Source organism: Homarus americanus, unplaced genomic scaffold (genome assembly GCF_018991925.1).
Source record: "Homarus americanus isolate GMGI-L3 unplaced genomic scaffold, GMGI_Hamer_2.0 scaffold4896, whole genome shotgun sequence".
Taxonomy (NCBI): Eukaryota; Metazoa; Arthropoda; class Malacostraca; order Decapoda; family Nephropidae; genus Homarus; species Homarus americanus.
Window position 1 is genome coordinate 9,373,719 of NW_024749657.1, and position 18,606 is coordinate 9,392,324.

The 18,606-nt window shown below is 38.6% G+C and overlaps 1 protein-coding gene across 1 annotated transcript in view; it reads right to left on the minus strand.

The window, feature by feature from the left end:
* Positions 1-18,606, minus strand: part of LOC121853609 (glycoprotein-N-acetylgalactosamine 3-beta-galactosyltransferase 1-like) — a 117,240-nt gene that overhangs the window by 254 nt on the left and 98,380 nt on the right. The window contains exons 6-7 of the mRNA XM_042347868.1: positions 1,167-1,309; positions 1-741 (exon numbers count right to left, since the gene is read on the minus strand). The exon at positions 1-741 is cut by the window's left edge and continues 254 nt beyond it. Of these exons, the coding sequence (XP_042203802.1) occupies positions 559-741; positions 1,167-1,309 (326 nt within the window). The 3' untranslated portion in view covers positions 1-558. The remainder of the gene's footprint in view (positions 742-1,166; positions 1,310-18,606) is intronic.

Genomic DNA, 18,606 nt, shown 5'->3' on the forward strand with positions numbered 1-18,606 from the left:
TCGTTTGTTAACGGGCAAGGCATCTCGATCTGTGCCAATAACTTATTTGGTGCGGTTTTACATAGGAGGATCGTCGACTGTTTGCAGAGGATTGCCAACCGACCATATCTGTTGAAATTGCCTGAAAGGAGCCCAGAATCTGTCCGGAGTTTTGTGTAGCTATGATAAAACTACTGGACACCCAATAAGCTTTTTTTTTTTTTTTTAAGAATTAGCTTCTACCCTTCAGTAGTTGCAGTCTTTTGTTTCTACGCTAGACTGCTTGTAATCGCTGTGGGTGGTAACATGGGCAGTTTATATAATAAAATATGGCGTGATTTCCTTCTGGGTTAACCCTTATGTTATCAACCCTTAACCCAAATTTAGTTTATCATCGGAATATATTTTACTTTCCTTTTGTTAACATACTGTTTCATTAATCGTCTCTCTCTTTTCTTACCCTTCATAATGGATATTCTACAAACCTGTGATGATGATAAGGGTTCAGAGTGGTGGTGGGGGAAGGGGTGTGTGAAGGTGCGGGGTCCGGGGAAATGTGGAGAAGGTCGTAGAGGTGTTTTAAATCAATAATGCAGGTCTTCGAGGTTCCGGAGAGTGGAAAAGAGACTCCCGAAGACTACGGAAGGTGGAGTTGGAGGCAGCGCCGGGATTGACGAAGTAGATGAGGTAGTAGAGAAGGTACATGGTCTGGGCGTCGACATAATGGAAGCTTATCACCTCCTTGCTCATCTCAGAGAACCCCTGTCAAGGCAAAAAACAAAAACAAAACAAGATTTAGTTGGACGTGACGAGATCGACATAAGGACACAATCTGATTACAATTGGTGACGTGGTGGACAATATATTTTTTTCTTATTCACAGCGTCGGTGCATGAAACAGGATTGTCGGTACACCATATTGTGAAACCAGTGACGTTTAAGGGGTCAGTTCTGGGATTCTGAGGTGGCACGATACAATTTTGATGGCATATGAGTACAAGGAACGTTGCCAGTGGTTATAGCACCTATAAACCTCCAAAGTGACTCCTGGTCAATATAATTCGCCTGATTGAGGTGATATACTGTTTATATTATCATTGGTGGATAATTCTCAAACGGATATTTGCGCCGGAACTATGATACAAGTTCTTTGAACTATTTCACGAAAAAAATTCAAAACAACTCACAAATTTATAAGGCAAGACGGATATTTTCTTGAGCCAGAGGTGCCAAAAGCTGTTGGCTTGACGTGGGTCGAGCACCTTGTTAGGCGGGTATACGTGGAACCTCTGTCGTCCTGATGAGTCCCGCGAGTCAAGCAACTCCACACCTGTCGAGAGAAACACATGTGAGTACCTCTAACACCTGTCTCCCCCTCTCTCTTTCTCCCATACACATCTACCCCCCTTCTCTCTCTCAGGCACACCTGCCTCCCCTCTTTCTTTTTCATAGACACCTGCACCCCCTCTCTCATACACACCTACCCCCCTCTCACTCATACACACTTACCCCTCTCCCTCTCTCACACATGCTTGTCCCCCTCGCCCCTCTCTCATACACATCTGCCTCCCCTCTCTGATAAACACCTGCCCCCCCCCTCTCTCTCTCATACACACTCTTTTTAAGGGGGATTAGCCCATCTGGATTCAGGTCACTGACCCACATCAGGGCCTTGGGAGCGAAAATATGATGATAATAATAATAATAATAATAATAATAATAATAATAATAATAAAAGAACCATCAATAAATACAAAAAAGAAAAATCAAGAGCGAGAAACGATATACACTATGTATGTTGTATTGTTAAACTAAGAAACAATTGAGACCCTGCAATTGTGAGTAAATGAGGCAGAAAGTCAGTCCGACCAGCAATCTGGGATTTGGTCACAATTTTTTTGATGCCATATGGCAGCAGGGTCTACCATTAGACAATACATTATGCTTCCAATATCTTCCCAGGCGGTAGTACTTCCTCGTTTGATAGCTGCCTACTACCTACCAAGGAATAGAGACAGTAAGGATGGTTCACCGATCACTTGCTTTACCCACAATGCACAGCTCGGTGACGTCACTGTTGTAAACACGCGTGCTCTGGTGACCTCCGTGTTTATGCTCGCCTCTACTCCCGGGACCAGTGTTTCTATAATTATGGTTATTTGTGCAACATACGTAAAGTGACCATATTTCTTGGAGCTAAAAGCAGGACATACCAAAAATTATGAAAGAAAAACCAAACAACCCGTACACCAACACCGATTACAGTTATACTTGACCCAAAACCAAAACAATTGTACATAACAATGGTATTTGCCTAATTACCTGTTAATGCTTGTATCTTTCACTGGATAAAATTTGTTTTAACAACTCTGGAGTTGATCTTAGTATATTGTAGAATTCCAGACAGGTTTGCTTGAAGTTAACTTTAGTGACTAGTAAGGCTTTGAGGATTGGAACTTTTACTTGTGATTTTTCAAATGTCCACAGTTTGTTCATTTGAGAGAAAACACGTTAGGTAGATGAATTTGTTCCAGGAAGACACAGATTGAACTGAACCAATTTTAATATGTGATGGTGGGTAATACCTCTGTCTTTAAAGTGAGTAAACATTTCTACCCAGCACTGGTCTGTAGGTAACTTTGCTGCATACCACTCTGACACTTTTTCCTCAGAGATATAACTTCTAATACAGCAAAACTAGTCAAATAACTCAGTATCAAACTTTAAATCGTTGAATTTCTTTTCTGCAGCAAAATCCACTGTTTTCTCAACATCTTGCCATTTTGGTATTTGCTTTAATGAGGCCCACTGCTTGTGTTTAAAGTCTTGAAAGTGACCTGTCCACTGGCCTAAAAACTGAACACATGTGTCATAAAAATCTGTAACTGTTTTCTTCAATGCAGGTGAATCAATTAATCCATCTTCTTCAAGTTTGATAGCGATCATAACTTCTACTGCTGTTATATCTTCCCCTTCAATCTTTGAGATGACTTGATGGAAGGTGGCTGACTGACTATGCACAAAGTTGAGCCAGACTTCTGCACAATGGTTCTCAAAAAATCTTCAGCACAACAGGACACTTGCTTTGACTGGTTAAATACGACTTTAAGCCAGAAAACATTCTATGGATTCTCTCAATAGCAAGCATTAGTGCTAACCATCTTGTTTTACTGTACCCCAGTAGCTGTTTATATTCAATTTCCACAAAATCGCAGAAGTCCTTCAAGTCTTCTACTCTAACTGTATACAAGTAGAAATATGAATATATCTTAACAACAACTGTTTCTACATCAATTGGCAAACAGCCGCAGACAGTGTTGCACATCATTATTTAAAGTGTGGGCACAACAACCAGTACCAATAAATTCTCTGCTTAAGTTAGTATTAAGCTTCCTGAAAATGTTATTAACTCCTTTTCTTAAAGCTCCACCAAAATTACAGTTTGTATTATCACCGTAGAAAGCAACTAATTTCTTGCCAAGATCATGTTGTTTGATAATATCTCCGAAATAGTTTACCACAATATCCGAGGTTTCTCCAGGCTGAGACTGAAAGTCGATGAGGTTTACTTGAACACCTTCATAGGGTTGAAAGAAGTGAGTCAGTTCAGGGAAGATTTTGGTGCTCCCATGGTTGCTTACATCAGTTTACATTGTTACACAATGAGCATCCTTCAACTGTTTATCCAGTTCTGATAAGGCATAAAGGTTAAGATATATTTGTAACAATTGTACGGGGGTTTGCCACTCGTTTACGATACGTAACACCCAAACATTACTTTTTGTGCCAATGCCAACCTCTCTCTCTCTGTCAAAAATGTTTCGAATTTCGTGTCAAAATTTTTTTCTTTCGCCAATGAAGAGGGACATTCGGGACAAATGTCAGAATGCGGGACGCTTGTTAAAAAATCGAGATTGTCCCGCCAAGATAGGGACGTCTGGTCATCTTAAATATACGGGTGCAGCAACACAACTCAAATCCGAAGGAGCGAGCACATTAAGTTTTACAGATATCCTTGAGATAAGAAAACTTGTGATGAATGGATAAATGCCCATAAGCGTTCTAATAAAAAACCCCACCACATTAGGCTGGCTAGCCAAGAACTTGTTTGAAGAATTCATATTTCTTTTGTATCTCTTTAATTCTGGAATGTTTGTCAATATCCAGGTATCTGCAGGAAGGTGAGACATTCATTTTGCTATATGTGACCAAAAAGAACTCTGAAGATATTTAATAATATTGAGAAAAAAAAAGTTAAGTACGTACAATGAAAGGCAAAAGTCGTGTCGTGAAATTTGGTGAAAACATATGTTAAAGGGCTAAACATTTGGTGCACTCCGCCTTGTGGTAAGGGGTTCTCATAATGTTTCACGAGTTATATTTAATCTTCGGACAAAACCGCGACACGACTTTTGTCTTTGATTACACTCGGTAAAAAAAAAAATACCGTTACAATTCCTGCGCGAAACAAACTGACACTACAAACGAAGTGTTTCAAAAAGGCCCCTGAAGCATTCCTCTCATTGGTAGCCCTGCGCGTGTAGGCGTTCGGCCACACGTGCTCGAACCAAGTGATCGGCACTCTGAAACGAGTCAGAGTTAGTGCTGCCACACTAACACAATTAGAAACTTGATCGAAACTCTATGCCTCATTTGTCCATGTCGAACCATTCTCTGAACGCTGGCCATACTGGTCGGACGTGTCAGCCTTGTACTCTGCGATAAAACTGCTGATTTTCACTGGCTGCCTAAGCTTTACACCATGCCTGGGGCAAGTGGTGGGCAGAAACTTGTGAAGGATTTGGCTAGAGAAGAAACCCATAGCACTGCTGAACAGCTTAGAAGACGACCTGCGGCTTTCAAGTAGCGAATCGAAAGCAGATGATCCGCGGCCAACAACAATGGAGGTGACAGACAGCTTTGAAGAGGTGATTAGTAAGAAAGAAAAGAAGTGGAGGCGAGAGTTGGTGAAGAAAAGTGAAGGAAGTGATAGTGATGAGATCAAGAATGATAGAAAGAAAAAGACGTCACACGCAGAAGAAAGCCGAAAGAATTCAACTGGGAATAATACGCAGCAGGTTAGTCGAATGGATCATCTTGAAAGTACCAATGTGCCCGACAACTGGTGGTGAAACCGCTCAGGTAGGAGGAGGTTAAACTTTCAATTAATTACGGATATCATGCAGGCGGGTGTATGGGCTCTACACTGGGAAGAGAGCATAAAAAGGTTTGAACCCTGTTTGGGAAGGTCATAATAATTCCTGTCTGACTGTATAGCTGGGGATGAGGCGGTCAAGTTTTGAAACGACGACAGGGTTTAAGGAGGTGATTTTGACGATGACAGAGGACAAAGAAACAGCACACCAAGATGATCGTTTTCATGTACCCGGTAATACTGGATCTTGACTTTCTACTTGACGATACACGATTCGTATGGGCAAAGCGACACGAAATCCGAGGTGAGAAGAAGAATCAAGTGGTAGCCTTGATAAAGGGAGACGTTGGGAAGAAAATTAATTTCTGGAATAGGATATACTGTAGGAGAATTGCAAAGTTTATTGAACAACCAGTTCTGTGTTAAAAGTGCAGCAGGTAGGGCCATATGGACTGGAAATGTCAAAGTAAGATATAAAGGTGTCGTTGCCGTGGAAAAATCACAATTCAATAGAGATGTGGAATTAAAATGGTCTGGGACAACATGTTGTGTGCCGTGCTGTTGCACAATAGTGGCGGCGCGCATAGTAACAGGTTCCTCAATTTTACAATAAAAACCACAGATAAGTAAGGGTGCGGTGGCAGAGCATGGGGAGGTCTGGCAGCGAGAAAGGAGGAAGACGAGGAGTTGCGGGTGGGGCAGCTCTATTCAACTGAGAACGTGTGGAAGAAGAGGATGGAACAGAGTGACACGTTGAAAGTGACTTGAGGAAATGGTGCAGGAGCTGCACCAAAAAGTTATTCAGGAAGAGAAGGTAATTGGCAAGCTTGGTGATGGGTGTGGTGTAGTAGTTCAGCTCAGGTAAAGTTCAGATGCTTAGAAAAAAAGGTAGAGGACAACAGAAAATGGTACTTGTTTGCTGAACATAGAAATGTGGATGTTGAACTAAAAGGAAAGAAAGGTTGAAAATAATACAGTAATAAAAGTCAACAAACCATCTTTGCTTTACAGGGGACCGGAAATGTGAATATAAAGAAGAAGATAACCCACAAGTGGGGTGACATGCAGGTATTACATGATAAGGTATTAGCTCAGTGAAAAAAGTAATGGAACAGTTTGAGAATGAGAGAGAATAAAGGTTAGTTTCTGTTGTTAATAGGGAAAATGGAGGACACTAGTTTAGTATACTTCCATGGAATGTAAATAGCTTACGTCCTAGGACCACAGATGTACATGCTTAACACTGTTGTATAAGAGTGGATGTTATAGCCTTACAAGAGACGGCACAGAGGGATGGTAAATTGGTAATTTGCGTGATAATATAATCAATGTTTCTGGTACCAATGGCAATAGAAAAATACAAGAGGTCTGATAACTTATGTTGGAAAAAATGTACCGGTTGAATTGGTAATAGCTGACAAGCAGAATGGGGTTGAAAGTTTGTGATAAAATCTACGTCAAGGAAGGTCTATATGTATGACATTTAGCATCTGTGAACATAATCAAAGAAGTTTGGATATTGAGGGACATGCCCCAGCGCTTATTTAATGATGATAGTGTTGATATTAATGCTGAACCTGAAGTCCTGGGTACTAGGTTTAGCAACATTAATAGTGAGAAATGGTTTATACTTCTTGAGGTTGATGATATTTAAATATTGGGAAATCGTGAGCCTACCCACATACTGTAAATGGAGAAGGAATTAGATTAGCGGTATATATAAATAATGAATACAGAGCTAATGCTGACATAGTTAGGGATTTGTAGTGATCATTTTGCATTACGAATTACTATACATGTTAACAGCTCACAGAAGTTAATTAAGCGGAAAAGATATTGGTTGCCGGAAGACAAAAAACAGGAGCTGATCACTACTATACAGGATTGGTATGGATTATGAACCACAGGACGTTGATACCTTTTATGATGATTTATTATATCAGAGGCAACTGGATTACATGCTGTTATAATTTTGGATAAAGGTGACTACGATGATAAGATGAATTCATTACTAAGCGATGAAAGCACGTATTGTGAGCTTACAAAAGATGTATGGATTGATCCAACACACAAGCTTAATAATCCATTACGTCCTATCGTGAGTTCTGTGGGTTCTGTTACTTCCAAATTATCCAAGTGGCTGGTAAAGATGCTATCCCCTCTTACAGGCCAAATATCAAATTCACATATACACAATAGCAGTGATTTATTTGATAAACTCAAAAACACAATGAACCATGCGAATTAATAAGTTTTGATGTAAATTCACTTTTCACTAGAGTACCTGTGAAAGACCTACTTTCATTCTTAAAGATAAATTACAACTGTTAGATTTAACTATTGAACATGATACTTTTCTCAAATTGATAGAGTTATGCGTAACTGACAATGTGTTTAGAGCAAATGGGAAGTTTTACAAGCAAATATTTGGCATGAGCATGGGTAATTGTCTTTCTGCTCATCTAGCCTGTATTTATATAGATTTTTGAGGCTAGATTACTACCCAGTATAGGGGACTTTATTCCTCCATGGTATAGATATGTAGATGATGTTCTTTGTCTTTGGCCTAGAAACAGTGACCCATTGGAATTTTTAGACAACCTTAATGATCTTGTCCCAAGTATCACATTCAAATTTGAAAGAGAAATAAATGGATTCCTTCCATTCCTTGATATGCTTATAATTAGAAATGGCCATAGCTACAAATTTAAGGTGTACAGAAAGCCTACACAGGTGAACGGTTTCATACATTATTTATGGAGTCACCTGGCGTCTACCAAAATGTCAGTTTTTTCTGCTATATTTTTTGAGATGTTTGCGTATTTGTGACGCTGAATTTATTGAAGAAGAATTGAAACACATTCGTTCCATTGCACAGAAACTCGGGTACCCTTCTGTGTTTGATGATCATTGTTTTAAAAGGGCTAAAAAATCCTTTCATTCTACTCAAACCAGGCAAATTCCTACACTTAAGAATATTTTGACTGCCTTATCGCAATGAATTTGTCCCGTTAGTTCGGTCTCTTAAATTACTAAATATTAATGTTGTTTTCAAGTATGACTAGACCATTACCAATATGTTAATAAAAAATAGCACAACTTTGAATGTAAATGGAAGTGTTTATTGTATTCCATGTAGCAAATGTAATTGTAATTATGTAGGACAGACAGGAAAAACATAGCAGCTCAGAATCAAACAACATAAGTACAATATCAGAACAGCATCTGAAAGCAGTGCCTTGTTCGTTCATGTTAGGAATAATAATCATCCCATTGGCAGGAAGTATTCAGGTCATCTTGCGTCACAGAAAGACTTCTGGTTGAAGCTAGTTTGATTAAGGAATTAAAATCAATAAACCTGTAGTGGACGTCTCCCCTACAAACTGCGTATCGCATTCCAATGTGCCGCCTTCCCTAGCAACCAACCAGATGTTACCGTATCTTAGCAACGGAACCAGTCACCGGCATTTCTGGGTTTTTCCCAACATGACTCATAGCGGCTGCTGCTGGATATATAAGCTCTCTCTCTCCATTGAGATTCATTCCTGACTATTCTTCTTGAACAAGCAACACCTCCTCCTCTCCCGCTGCCTGGCTGCCTTCGCTCCTCCTCGCCTGCCTGGCGGTCCTCGCTCCCGCCAGCGAGGCATGGCGACCCACCAGCTGTCCTCTGAGCTTCCTCACCAACCATCTTCCAGAACAAGCACCTCCAGCACCAGACTGTCTATCTTATATATAAGAAAACCACATTAGAGTTTCCTTCCATCCCAGGTGCTAGACAACATTATTATCTCGATGCCCCTACAAACCTTATGGATGGTCAGTACAAAACTGATAATATGTTTATAAATTTATTTGTTAGTGGCCCAAGGTTAAAATGCTTTTGAAAAACTTGGGCTAGGTGTAGGATAGTTATTTAGTGGGTCCCCTTATTTTTGACCTGACCTGACTAGTCACGTCGCTCCCTTTCTCTTAAGCTCCCCTCCGTGTGTGTTGGTGTAGGGATTAGTGGATGACATCATTATGACCTGACCTCATGTTTAATAAGGTCACCCTGTATATTTAAGCCTCTCTCTGTCCATGTAATCCAGTGTCCTCTGAAGATGTCTTGAATAGACGAAAGCTAAGGTGCTCCGTTGTTTCCATTTCCAGTGTGTTTATCAAAATTATCTTATCCACGTTTTCATTGTGGTTACATATATACATATATATATATATATATATATATATATATATATATATATATATATATATATATATATATATATATATATATATATATATATATATATATATATATATATATATATATATATATATATATATATATATATATATATATATATATATATATATATATATATATATATATAACGTCCCCTCCACTGCCATACATGTACGGTGTAATCAAGACCCACAAGCCCAGTAACCCAGCAAGACCCATCATTAGCTCAGTTGGGTCAATCTCTTATAAACTATCTAAATGGTTAGTTTCTTTACTAAATCCCCTAGTTGGCAACATTTCTAACTCCAATATCAAGAATAATATGGATCTGGTTGATAAACTCAATAACTTACACATTAACCATGATTTTAAACTGGTCAGCTTTGATGTAACGTCACTCTTTACAAAGGTCCCAGTTGATGATTTACTAGAGTTCCTCATAGATTCCCTGGATAACATTTCACTGCCCGTCTCGAAAGACGACTTCATCAAACTATGTATTAAGGATTGCAAATTCGAATTCAATGGGGAATATTATGCTCAAAAATTTGGTATGGCAATGGGTAATCCACTCTCACCTGTATTAAGCAACCTATATATGGAATTCTTTGAAAAGAAACTATTAAGTAATATTTTACCACCCTCAGCAGTCTGGTTTAGATATGTTGATGATGTATTATGTCACTGGCCATGTAATGAGGACCTAAAAGCTTTCCTGCCACAACTTAACAACTTAGCCCCCTCGATCAAATTCACTGTGGAATTAGAGCATGACTGTAAATTGCCATTCCTAGACTGTCTGATACATAGAATAGGTAACACCTTTAAGTTCAGTATTTATAGAAAACCAACTAATGTGTGTTCATACATTCATTATTATTCTGCCCACCATAATAAAGTCAAACAGTCAGTATTTTCAATAATGTTTTTACGTGCCTTGAGAATTTGCAGTCCGGAATTCATCGATGAGGAATACAAATATATATATAATATTGGCTCAAACCTTAAATACCCTAGATCTTTCATAGACAAATGCTTAAACATTACTAAGAAAACTTTTTATAGAACTGATCCCAAGCCCACCCATGACCATAAGAATATCTTAATATTACCATTTCACAAAAATTTCTCACACATTCCTGCACAGCTAAAAACCTGGAACGTCAATGTGGCATTTAAAAACTCATGCACTGTTAAACAAATGTTAATCAAGAACTCCCCAACAACACAATTGGTTGCATTTATAAAGTTCCTTGCAAGGAATGTAATATGTTTTACTTAGGCCAGACAGGTAAAGATCTTGCAACTAGAATTAAACAACACAAATACAGTGTTAGGACAGGCCAGGAATCCAATGCTCTGTTTGTTCATTTGAGGGATAACAAGCATTGCATTGACTGGGATAATGCCTCCTCAATATTACCATGTAATTCAATTGATAGTAGGAACAACATAGAATCTAGTCTTATTAAACATACCGAAGCATTCAACATGAATTTGAGTAACGGCATGTACAAGCTGGACAATTTTGTAATTAAGAAGATTTGTGATCAGGTGAGAAGGCCGGGTCACTTGACCATCTGACCTGACCACCAACCGTTGTGTGCTATTTAAAGATTAGTTGGGTCATTACCTAATACCTGACCATTGTGGACCTGTTCTCACCCTCCTCTGTATATATACACCTTGATTTGTATTACTCTCTCTAGTCTGTACTCACCCCTGAAGATGTGAATTACACGAAAGCGCTTGGGAACTTCTTGTTTTCTTCTTTCCTTGTGGTTATCAGCATATACCTAGATCACGCGCACCTACAGTGATTTACTTGCATATATACTATATATATATATATATATATATATATAAATATATATATCTATCTATATATATATATATATATATATATATAGTATATATATATATATATATATATATATATATATATATATATATATATATATATATATATATATATATATATATATATATATATATATATACTAAGCTAAGGTATACCGTTGTTTCCCCTTTAAACCCCGTGTGATTTTTATCAAGATTTATCTTATCCACATTTTCATATATATGTCGTTGATTATATGTTCAAAGTCCGCGTGTTATATGGACTAAAAATGAAGTATATATATGTACCTCGCGTTTCATACCAGCTGGATTCGGTAAAATGCTACTGACACCACATAAGAGGCACGGGCAGTTTCCCAATGAGGTTCACGGCGCCATCAGCTCAATGAACAGGCTTTGTGTGAAATATAACAGAGTCTAGAACTGCTTTTAGTGTCCTTGTGGCCTAGCCGGTATCCCCCTAGTCCCACCCAGTAGGTCGAGGGTTCGATTCCTTGCTGGTGAGTCGTTGATTATATGTTCAAAGTCCGCGTGTTATATGGTTGTTATATTCATGGTTCTGGTTGTTATAGTCATGGTCCTGGTTGTTATAAGCATGGTCGTGGTTATTATAATCATGGTCGTTGTTCTTATAATCATGGTCGTGGGTGATATAATCATAGTCGTGGTTGTTATAATTATGGTCGTGGGTGATATAATCATGGTCGTGGGTGTTATAATCATGGTCGTGGTTGTTATAATAATGGTCGTGTTTGTTATAATCATGGTCGTGGTTGTTATAATCATGGTCGTATGTGTTATAATCATGGTCGTGGGTGTTATAATCATGGTCGTGGTTGTTATAATCATGGTCGTGGTTGTTATAATCATGGTCATGGTTGTCATAATCATTGTCGTGGTTATAACCATAGTTGTGAGTGTTATGATCATGGTCGTGGTTGTTATAATCATGGTTCTGGTTGCTATAATCATGTTCCTGGGTGTTATAATCATGGTCGTGGTTGTTATAATCATGGACGTGGTTTTTATAATCATGGTCCTGATTTTTAAAATCATGGTTGTGGTTGTTATAATCATAGTCTTGGTTGTTATAATCATGGTCGTGGGTGATATAATCATAGTCTTGGTGTTATAATCATGGTCGTGGTTGTTTTGATTACAGTCGTGGTTGTTATAATCATAGTCGTGGTTGTTATAATCATGGTCGTGGTTATTATAATCATGGTCGGGGTTATTATAATCATGGTCGTGGTTGTTATATTCATGGTCCTGGTTGTTATAATCATTTTCGTGGTTGTTATAATCATTGTCCTGGTTGTTATAATCATAGTCGTGGTTGTTATAATCATCGTCGTGGTTATTATAATCATGGTCGGGGTTGTTATAATCATGGTCGTGGTTGTTATAATGATATTCGTGGTTGTTATAATCATGGTCCTGGTTGTTATAATCATGGTCATGGTTGTTATAATCATGGTCGTATGTGTTATAATCATGGTCGTGGGTTTTATAAATATGGTCGTAGTTGTTATAAAAATGGTTGTGGTTGTTATAATCATGGTCATGGTTGTTATAATCAGGGTCGAGGTTTTTTTAATCATGGTCGTGGGTGTTATAATCATGGTCGTGGTTGTTATAAAATGGTCGTGGTTGTTATAATCATGGTCGTTGTTGTTATAATCATGGTCGTAGTTGTTATAATCATGGTGTGGTTGTTTTAATCATTGTCGTGGTTGTTATTATCAATGGTCGTGGCTGTTATAATCATGGTCGTAGTTGTTATGATCTTGGTCGTGGTTGGTATAATCATGGTCGTAGTTATTATAATCTTGATTGTTGTTGATATAATCATGGTCATGGTTGTTATAATCATAGTCGTCATTGTTATAAACTTGTTTGTGGTTGTTATAATCATGGTCGTGGTTGTTATAATCTTGGTAGTGGTTATTATAATCATGGTTGTGGTTGTTATAATCATGGTCGTGGTTGTTATAATCATGGCCGTGATTGTTATAATCATGGTCGTGGTTGTTATAATCATGGTCATGGTTGTTATATTCATAGTCGTGGTTATAGTCATAGTCGTGGTTGTTATAATCATGGTCGTGGTTGTTATAATTATGGTCGTGGTTGTTATAATCATAGTCGTGGTTTTTTTAATCATGGTCCTGATTGTTAAAATCATGGTTGTGGTTGTTATAATCATAGTCTTGGTTGTTATAATCATGGTCGTGGGTGATATAATCATAGTCGTGGTGTTATAATCATGTTCGTGGTTGTTTTAATTACAGTCGTGGTTGTTATAATCATAGTCGTGGTTGTTATAATGCATGGTCGTGGTTGTTATAATCATGGTCGTGGTTATTATAATCATAGTCGGGGTTATTATAATCATGGTCGTGTTTGTTATAATCATATTCGTGGTTGTTATAATCATGGTCCTGGTTGGTATAATCATGGTCGTGGTTCTTATAATCATGGTCGTGGTTATTATAATCATGGTCGTGGTTGTTATATTCATGGTCCTGGTTGTTATAATCATAGTCGTGGTTATTATAATCATGGTCGTGGTTGTTTTAATCATGGTCGTGGTTCTTATAATCATAGTCGTGGTTCTTATAATCATGGTCGTGGGTGATATAATCATGGTCGTGGTTGTTATAATCATAGTCGTGGTTGTTATAATTATGGTCGTGGGTGATATATCATAGTCGTGGATGTTATAATCATGGTTGTTTTTACCATGGTCGTATGTGTTATAATCATGGTCGTGGGTGTTATAATCATGGTCGTGGTTGTTATAATCATGGTCGTGGTTGTTATAATCATGGTCATTGTTGTCATAATCATGGTCGTCGTTATGACCATAGTTGTGAGTGTTATGATCATGGTCGTGGTTGTTATAATCATGGTTCTGCTTCTTATAATCATGTTCCTGGTTGTTATAATCATGGTCGTGGTTATTATAATCATGGTCGTGGCAGTTATAATCATGGTCGTGGGTGTTATAATCATGGACGTGGTTCATATAATCATGGTCCTGATTGTTAAAATCATGATCGTGGTTGTTATAATCATAGTCTTGGTTGTTATAATCATGGTAGCAGTGATATAATCATAGACGTGATATTATAATCATGTTCGTGGTTATTTTAATCATAATTGTGGTTGTTATAATCATAATCGTGGTTGTTATAATCATATTCGTGGTTGTTATAATCATGGTCCTGGTTGTTATAATCATGGTCGTGGTTGTTATAATCATGGTCGTGGTTGTTATAATCATCGTCGTGGTTGTTATAATCATGGTCCTGGTTGTTTTAAGAATGGTCGTGGTTGTTATAATCATGGTCGTGGTTGTTATAATCATGGTCATGGTTGTCATAATCATTGTCGTGGTTATAACCATAGTTGTGAGTGTTATGATCATGGTCGTGGTTGTTATAATCATGGTTCTGGTTGCTATAATCATGTTCCTGGGTGTTATAATCATGGTTGTGGTTGTTATAATCATAGTCTTGGTTTTTATAATCATGGTCGTGGTTATTATAATCATGGTCGGGGTTGTTATATTCATGGTCCTGGTTGTTATAATCATTTTCGTGGTTGTTATAATCATTGTCCTGGTTGTTATAATCATGGTCGTGGTTGTTATAATCATCGTCGTGGTTATTATAATCATGGTCGGGGTTGTTATAATCATGGTCGTGGTTGTTTTAATTTCAGTCGTGGTTGTTATAATCATAGTCGTGGTTTTTATAATCATGGTCGTGGTTATTATAATCATGGTCGGGGTTATTATAATCATGGTCGTGGTTGTTATATTCATGGTCCTGGTTGTTATAATCATTTTCGTGATTGTTATAATCATTGTCCTGGTTGTTATAATCATGGTCGTGGTTGTTATAATCATCGTCGTGGTTATTATAATCATGGTCGGGGTTGTTATAATCATGGTCGTGGTTGTTATAATGATATTCGTGGTTGTTATAATCATGGTCCTGGTTGTTATAATGATGGTCGTGGTTGTTTTAATCATGGTCGTATGTGTTATAATCATGGTCGTGGGTTTTATAATTATGGTCGTAGTTATTATAAAAATGGTTGTGGTTGTAATAATCATGGTCATGGTTGTTATAATCATGGTCGTGGTTATTTTAATCATGGTCGTGGGTGTTATAATCATGGTCGTGGTTGTTATAAAATGGTCGTGGTTGCTATAATCATGGTCGTTGTTGTTATAAGCATGGTCGTAGTTGTTATAATCATGGTGTGGTTGTTATAATCATTGTCGTGGTTGTTATTATCAATGGTCGTGGCTGTTATAACCATGGTCGTAGTTGTTATGATCTTGGTCGTGGTTGGTATAATCATGGTCATAGTTATTATAATCTTGATCGTTGTTCATATAATCATGGTCATGGTTGTTATAATCATAGTCGTCATTGTTATAAACATGTTTGTGTTTGTTATAATCATGGTCGTGGTTGTTATAATCTTGGTAGTGGTTATTATAATCATGGTTGTGGTTGTTATAATCATGGTCGTGGTTGTTATAATCATGGCCGTGGTTGTTATAATCATGGTCGTGGTTGTTATAATCATGGTCATGGTTGTTATATTCATAGTCGTGGTTATAGTCATAGTCGTGGTTGTTATAATCATGGCCGTGGTTGTTATAATTATGGTCGTGGTTGTTATAATCATAGTCGTGGTTTTTTTAATCATGGTCCTGATTGTTAAAATCATGGTTGTGGTTGTTATAATCATAGTCTTGGTTGTTATAATCATGGTCGTGGTTGTTTTAATTACAGTCGTGGTTGTTATAATCATAGTCGTGGTTGTTATAATTATGGTCGTGGTTGTTATAATCATAGTCGTGGTTTTTTTAATCATGGTCCTGATTGTTAAAATCATGGTTGTGGTTGTTTTAATCATAGTCTTGGTTGTTATAATCATGGTCGTGGTTGTTTTAATTACAGTCGTGGTTGTTATAATCATAGTCGTGGTTGTTATAATGCATAGTCGTGGTTGTTATAATCATGGTCGTGGTTATTATAATCATGGTCGGGTTTATTATAATCATGGTCGTGTTTGTTATAATCATATTCGTGGTTGTTATAATCATGGTCCTGGTTGTTATAATCATAGTCGTGGTTATTATAATCATGGTCGTGGTTGTTTTAATCATGGTCGTGGTTCTTATAATCATAGTCGTGGTTCTTATAATTATGGTCGTGGGTGATATAATCATAGAAGTTGTAAGTGGTCGATCTTCTTCGGCAACTCCATCCGCCAATATCCACACAGGGCGTCCATCGTCGTGAAGAAGCGCGCCTTCGAGGTTCACTGCGTATAGCTGCAAAGGGCGTGGAGGAAGTAGCGCAGTAGTGTGTCATATGGAGGCGAATTTTTTTTGAGTTTGAAAATCGGCCCATGGTATTAATGATGTAGTTCTATGCAGAATCATGTGATATCTTCAGATTTGAAAGTTTATTTTTGCTAGGTAAATTTTAACTTGAAATCTTATGAAAATTCAGTATTCCCACCCTTTACCAACACCACTAAATAGCGTATTTAAAGTAAAGTAAATGTATCAGGTTAATTTATTAGGATGAAAATGATCCAGAATAGTGAAACGATCTTGACACATTTACTAAATTTATATCTTTAGAAAACAAAATCAAATACAAAAACCGGTTTTATTATTACGACCCGGTGGTGCAATCATAGAGAACATGTCTTTCTTGCTTCTCTGTTTCTACTCATCACCTCCTCCTGCTGACCACCTGAGCTCTCGGATGTAGCCTTCCTCCTCTCCTGGCTGTACACGACTGTTGGCCCTGCTCACTTGCTGTACACAACGCTCTATACTCTGGGTGTGTGAGGGCCAGTGTATTACGTATGGGTTGTCCAGGAAAAGCTCTGACTTGAACATTGGTGAGGCTGCTGCAGGTAAGAGGGGCTCTACTGCCAGCCTGGATGTTATCCAGATCTATGAGATCAGTGAGGGTTTTGCACCTAGATTGACTTCTGGAGTCTTCCTGACCCTGAAGGAATCGTCACCAACTGATTCGTCATGCCCAGATCCTCCATAAGTCTCATATCCAAGATCTTTTTGACTGCCACTCTTCTCCTCCTCATCCCATTGCAGAGCATTGTCTGCAGAACTGCCTGGATGAGCATGTACCAGGAAGATCTCCTCACAGTCTGCTCCATTACCCGGAACAACCTTCCTTGGCTGACTCTCAGGAGCTCAAGCTGGAAGAGAACATGCCTCGACCTTTCGAGAACGATGACTTGACCTTGGTGTTAAACCAACGAAGTAGATCTCACGATGAATTGACAATAAGCCTCAGGCTGTGAAGTTGGTCTCCCTTTCAGTTTATGATGAGCGACCCAAATTCTGCAGAACCTGGAGAGCCGTTGTAGAGCCACCTAGAATGTGAGACTGGACATATCTGCAGGTAAGCGTTCATCAGGTATGACCCCAGTTTGATGGCACTGCACCGCGTAACCATAGTACTGGTCAGTACTCAGGTCGTCAATGACAGTATGTGCAAGCTCAACGAGTGGGTAATAACTGTGATTTTTTCAAAGCTCGATTTATTTCCTAACTCAGTGGCAGAGTCCAACATCTTGCCAAGAGACCAGACCATCTGTTGAAGAGCTCTACATCCAGCTCCTGGATCAGATGTCTGAGTGACAACTCGCTGGTGTGGAGGTCACAAAACAATCCAGACCAGCTTCCTCCCACCTTCACTTATCCACTGTATGACCCCCTCACAATCCTGTGCTCCGTGTTGGTGCTGTCCCCCTCCAATGGCCTGCAGGGTCTGGCTCCACGTCTCCTCTCTGAGCCAGTTCACAATGTTATCTGCCACTATCTCAGCTGGTTTCTGACGTCATCTTTCTCTCTGGAGTGAAATGCCACAACATATTTCCTTCTGGTTCACTGCAGCAGGAGTAGTGTTCTCCTTCACCATGGCAGGAACAACTTGTCAGGAATTCCCAACTTTCATGAACACTGTCATCCTTCTCCCATCAAAGCTAGAACAAACAATTGATTCCATATTCTCTTATCCCCTATCAAACCCTCCTCTAGGTTACTGGACAAGTTTCTCTCCCTGAGCTTCCTCTACTTTGTTATGATCTATCACCAGGTGAACATCATCAGGTGTTATCAAACCACCGTCAATCCAGGCAGCTGTTGCTATCTCTGGCAGTTTCCTCTGAGACCAGTGTGGTGTCGTATGCTGGCCAGAGCTATGCTCGGGATATCTTTTCCTATTTCGAATCTTATGCCTGGAAGGCTTGGGGATCATTATTTTCAAGTTAGGGACAAAGTCACCATTCTCCTGGTCAGCACTCCGGATCAGCCATGGGG